The following is a 6,118-nucleotide window of genomic DNA, read 5'->3' as shown; positions in this document are numbered from 1 at the left end:
GCTCGGCCAGAGCGTCAACCCCCATCACCCTCTGATCACCAGATCGGCCCCTTGCCCAGGCCTGACACCTCGGCCAGAGTGTCGACCCCCATCACCCTTTGATCACCCCATTGGCCCCTCGCCCAGGCCTGATGCCTCGGGCCAGAGGAGTCAGGCCTGGGCAGGGGACCCCCATCTCCCCCCGATCGCTGGCTCTGCACCCTGCCCAGGCCTGATGCCTCTGGCCCAGGCGTTAGGCCTGGGCAGGGGACCCCCATTTACCTCTGATCGCTGTTCGGCCCCCTGCCCAGGCCTGACGCCTCTGGCCCAGGCTTCAGGCCTGGGCAGGGGATCCCCATCTCCCCCCAATCACTGGCTCCACCATTGCCCAGGCTTGACGCCTCGGCCAGAGGCATTGACCCCCATCATCCTCTGATCGCAGGATTGGCCCCTTGCCCAGGCCTGACGCCTCCGCCAGAGGTGTCAGGCCTGGGCAGGGGACCCCCATCTCCCTCCGATCACCAGATCGGCCCGTTGCCCAGGCCTGACACCTCTGGCCCAGGTATCAGGCCTGGGCAGGGGACCCCACGACCCCTCCGAGTGCTGGCTCTGCCCCCTGCCCAGGCCTGACGACTTGGCCAGAGGCGTCGACCCCCATCAGCCTCTGGTCGCAGGATCAGCCCCTTGCCCAGGCCTGACGCCTCTGCCAGAGGTGTCAGGCCTGGGCAGGGGACCCCCATATTCCCCCGATCACTGGCTTCTGGGGCTTCTGGGGCCGGCCTGGGGCCGGCCTGTGGCCGAGGACGCGCTGGCGGCTGCGCTGTCCTGCCCTTCCTGCAGTATGCCATTTAGCCGCCATCTTTGTTGGTGGTTAATTTGCATATCATGCTGATTAGCCAATGGGAGGCGTAGCAAAGGTACAGTCAATTACCATGTTTGTCTATTATTAGATAGGATATACAATGATTAGCACACTGACAGCACATAGTAAGTTCTCAGTAAATGGCATTTATTACTATCATAGCAGGAAATCTCCATTATAGTACTAGACTTTTGTTTGGCATTAGGGAACCGAAAATAGATAGAAATTAAATTACTAATTTTAGTGACTCTTGAGGACCTTCAAACTGAGCATATCTCTTAGGGAGGTCTGCTGAGCCTTTTATGTTTCTTTCAACACCAGACCAAATACTCTGGCAACAAGTAAGCAGTGTGATTCCAACAAGGCACAGCATGGCCTGCAGCTGTGTTTTCCTGATGATCCTACACATATTTGAAGTTTACTTTAGAAAGCAAGAAACACACCCAGTGAATAGGGACAGCTTAGATGGGCAAGACTTTTTAAAAGTTATATTGCAATTAACTTAGGTAAGCATTTATGAACTCTCCTACCATGTAGCCAGCACAGCCCTCAGAGAGTTAACAGTCCCATGTAAAGAGTTAGGGTGCAGCACGTAGATGCCTTCCTTAATCCTTATTTTTTGTGTGCATTTTTTAATTCAGAAAAAGATTTGAAAAGCAAATAGAATGAAATATGAAGCTTTCTTGGACATTCCCTTTGGCAATATCATTTAGGTAGTGATGGAGAATTTGGGTTTGAATCTTGGCTCTGCCACCTGCTAACCCTACGGCAAATCTCTTCCCTCTTTGGGCCTTCCCTTCCCTTCCCTGTCCATACAATGGGTTACTAATATTTCCAGTAAAGCGTTCATATAAGAACTCCATGGGGGGTGTAATTCACACTGAGCACTTTCATGAGTGCCTGGTATTAATTTCACCCAGGTTGGTTATTATTATCTGTATCTCCTCCTTTCCGCAGCCAGAAGGATTTTGTTTTGCATGACTGCTTACTGATTGCAAGTCAGGGGTGCCCCGCTGGTGCTAGAGTGAGTCTTGATTTGGTGCCTTAAGCCCAATACATCCTTAGGGGTGCTTGGTGCTTACAGAGTAAAAAGGCTATTTTTTAAAAATGTACGTTTTCTACCCTCTCGGTTTCAGTATTCGGGATTTCACACGGAGAGATCAGAATCTGATCACGACAGCCAGTGGGGCGGAAGTCCCCTGACAGACACGGCCTCCCCGCAGCTCCTGGACCCCACGGACAGACCAGGCTCTCAGCACGACGGGTCCTGCGCCTACAGGCAGTTCTCGGACCGCAGCGCGCTCTGCTACGGCTTCGCGCTGGACCACTCCAGGATGGTGGAGGAGAGGCACTTCCACACCCAGGCCTGCGAGGGGGGCCGCTGCGAGGCCGGCAGGTACTTTCCTGGGGACGCCGCAGGCCGGGAGGGAGCCCTGGTGGGGCTCCCGCGCAGCCCTGCCCCTGACCAAGGGCCTCCCCAGAAAGCCGAGAAGCCTATGAGAACAGCATGCCGCACATCGCTTCGGTCCACAGGATCCACGGTAAGGGCAGCTGAATGACCTCGAGCCCGCTGCAGGGGGCCCCTGGGCAGGTATAACATTCCAGGCTGGACACTGCAGGGACTGACGCAGTGATGGTCTCAAACTCACGCCAATGGGCTTGAAAACACCAATTCCACTCCCTTTCAGAGTATTGACTTTGCTAATAGTTTTGCCAAATACATTCATTTTGGACAGGCGAGTAAAAATGATTCCCATTTTAAACATCGAAAAAGTATAGACGTTAAGTTAAAGTGAATTGTCTATTGAACTTGTAGTATGTATGTCTGTACATTTTTTGTGTATTATTTCCTTCTGTATTGTCATGCTTCAAATGTGGACATCAGAGGTTTGGGGCTCATCTACCTGTTCTCTCTGAGGGTACTGTTGGCATTTTGGTGGGGGGCAGTCTTTGTATTATGGCCCATCACTCAGGTCACAGGAAGTTGAACCTCTCTGGCCTTCTGGCATAGAATGCCAGTCACTGCCACCTTCTGTCCTCATATGACAACCCACAATGTCCTCTGTGAGTAAAGGCTGGAGAGAGATGTGGAACCCAGGAGATTTGCACCATGAGATTGCTTCACGGCTTTACAAACACACAGAAATGGGCACTGCTGGAAAGCCCATAGTGCTGCTAATACTCTTCTTTGTTCATTCGAAAGTAAACTGGTCAAGGAGCTCATTCTTTCCATTTCAAACTCGGGTCCAGGCAGGTCTTTGAAACCTTCCCTATTTCATTAAAAGTCAATGACATTAAGATTGATCCAATGTCCCTGATATGACCCTTCTTTCTGAGTCTTTAGGGTGAGAAATGGGCTAGACAATGTTTACTCACCATAAAGTCTTCTGTCAGATACCCCCAGGTGCTGACTGCCTTCTATGATTTTTTAAAAATATATATTTTTATTGATTTCAGAGAGGAAGAGAGAGGGAGAGAGGGAGACAGACATCAATGCTGAGAAAGAATCACTGATCAGCTGCCTCCTGCATGCCCCACACTGGGGAATGAGCCTGTAACCTGGGCATGTGCCCTGACCGGAATAAAAACTTGACATCCTAGTTCATAGGTTGACGCTCAACCACTGAGCCATGCCGGCTGGGCACCTTCTATGATTTTAATATTTCTGTTTTTGCTTTTTATTTGTCTCCTTTTACTCTGAGTTTCTCTAGTTTGGGAGACTGGTAATGAAACCCAGGGCAAAGGGCAATTGCTTGCTAAAGAATAGGGTGAAGTGAAAATCCTGGCTTAACCTACATTGTCTGGAAGAAAATATTAGAAATAAAGTAAGAAGAGAAGAGAAAAGGAAAGCAATGGGTAGTGTGATCCAGGGCTTCTCTGCCACAGTAGGCAGTTTACAGCTTTTATGTGTCCCTTCCTGTCCCTCTTCTCTCTTCATACTGACTTCACACTGCTTTGAGAATTACTTAATTCATGGAATATATTTTGTATGTACTATTCCTGCATATTAGATCTCTTCCCTTGGTTTAGATGAGTTATTAACATTTAAATGTTCTATTTATTCTTCACCTTATTTCAGAAACAATCTAAGATAGAAATTAAATATGATTATGTATAAAACTGAGATTTTTACCACTACATTTGAGAATACAATATTTATATTTTTGATTGAGACAACATATATACATATTCATGCACACATCTACACATATACATGTATATGAATGTATATGTGTTATTAGCCCTTAAACAGTTTAAAAAGTACATTAGAGCTTTATTGTAACTCTACTTAAGATACATTTAGCAATATTGACACTTAAAGTGATTTATTTGGAATTGAGAAAATAGCCCAGCCTATAGCATCTTCCTCAAATCCAACTGAAAGCATTTTCTAAGCATCAATTTAACATGCCATTTTTCTAGAAAATAACATGAACCAAATGCTATGCATGTTTCTTTTGTTATTTACAGCTGGGCAGGTCCGATGATGTGCATACATGAAGTAGAAACATGCTTCACTGTTTTGCTAATTGGCATTCACAACCTACAAACAAGGTTTACATTCTAAAAAACTTGTTATACTTGTTATAAACTTCATACTGCACTTAAAAGCCACAGAGCTATGAATTCCAGTACAATATGTTGAGACTCTGTCGTGTGAGCCTGTCTGTTTCAAATATTGGTGCACATGTTAAAAAAGAAAGATATAAGGTTGTTGTTTTTTTTTTGAAAAAGGAATACACTTACATTTTGCAGGAGGGGAGGGTGAATTTTGAGACCACTTACCTTTTGCTTTTTCTTATTTCTAGGGCGAGGTCATTGGGATGAAGACAGTGTGGTCAGTTCTCCAGACCCCGGGTCTGCCAGCGAATCAGGTGACCGATATCGCACTGAGCAGTATCAAAGTAGCCCACACGAACCTAGCAAAATTGAAACTCTGATAAGAGCTACCCAGCAAATGATTAAAGAAGAAGAGAACAGATTGCAGCTAAGGAAAGCCCCCCCAGACCAACTGGCTTCCATTAATGGAGCTGGGAAAAAACACTCCCTCTGTTTTGCAAACTACCAACAGCCCCCACCGACAGGCGAAGTCTGCCATGGCTCCGCTCTCGCCAACACTTCGCCATGTGACCACATCCAGCAGAGGGAGGGAAAGATGCTGAGCCCCCACGAAAATGACTATGACAACAGCCCCACTGCACTGTCTCGGATAAGCAGTCCCAATTCAGATCGCATTTCGAAATCCAGTTTGATCCTAGCTAAAGACTATCTCCACTCGGATATGTCTCCTCATCAGACAGCAGGAGACCACCCCGCCCTCTCTCCAAACTGCTTTGGCTCTCACCGGCAGTATTTTGATAAGCATGCTTACACATTAACTGGATATGCCTTGGAGCACTTATATGACAGCGAAACCATTAGAAACTATTCCTTGGGCTGTAATGGCTCACACTTTGATGTAACTTCCCATCTAAGGATGCAGCCAGACCCAGCACAAGGACATAAGGGAACATCTGTTATAATAACCAATGGAAGCTGATGTTTTTCTAAAATATTTTGTTCTTTAAGGATCTCTGAAACATATTTATAGTTTAATGCCCCATGACCAGTATTTACTATGCTACACATCATTAGAGAGGATAATTTAAGTTACTGGGTGTTTGACATGTGTTCCTTTGAAATCAAAGAAAACAAGCACTAGCATTCAAGGTTAAGCACAGATAATGGAGCTAAAGTGAGTACACAAATTTTCCCTCTTATTATATGGGAACAGAATAGATACACTTTGAATTGAAAAACACTTGTGTAGATTAAGTGAGCATGTGTACCACATGAAAGGACATGGATGACAACATCATGCTGGGATGATTCAGTGACCCCCGTGCACACAGAGCGCTATCTACAAACTGCAATGTACACTTACATGCAGAAATATAGACTGTGTACCATCAATTCACCCCAAATGGGTAACTTTCCTTAACCTTAGAACATTAAGATTATTAAAGAAATGTTTATTCTCAAGCTAAGAAAGAGAGAGATACATCTTGTAAAGTGTTTTCTTCTTGGTGTTTCTAACCAGCCAGCTCATTTGGTTCAGGTATAAATTAGGGAAATGGTTATGGATATGGTATAAGAATGAGTTTTCACCTGGTACCCATTATAAGCAATCAGGAAGTGGTGATTTTTACCTTACTTTTGAGTTAGACAAGGAACAGGATCACACTGACATATCAGTGAGGGTTTTTCTAAGTGAAAGTACTGAGACATTGGGACACA

General features: G+C 45.8%; 1 protein-coding gene across 1 annotated transcript in view; it reads left to right on the top strand.

The window, feature by feature from the left end:
• SIM1 (single-minded family bHLH transcription factor 1) overlaps positions 1-5,481 on the top strand; it is a 67,332-nt gene extending 61,851 nt beyond the window's left edge. The window contains 4 exon segments of the mRNA XM_023762287.1: positions 1,978-2,241; positions 2,243-2,311; positions 2,313-2,382; positions 4,651-5,481. Coding sequence (XP_023618055.1) covers positions 1,978-2,241; positions 2,243-2,311; positions 2,313-2,382; positions 4,651-5,381 — 1,134 coding nt within the window. The 3' untranslated portion in view covers positions 5,382-5,481.
• Positions 5,482-6,118: the final 637 nt, after the last annotated feature.

This window comes from Myotis lucifugus, unplaced genomic scaffold, assembly GCF_000147115.1.
Source record: "Myotis lucifugus unplaced genomic scaffold, Myoluc2.0 scaffold_240, whole genome shotgun sequence".
In the NCBI taxonomy this organism is placed as follows: domain Eukaryota; kingdom Metazoa; phylum Chordata; class Mammalia; order Chiroptera; family Vespertilionidae; genus Myotis; species Myotis lucifugus.
Note: the sequence above shows the minus strand (reverse complement) of the source record. Positions and strands in the feature narration are given on the sequence as shown.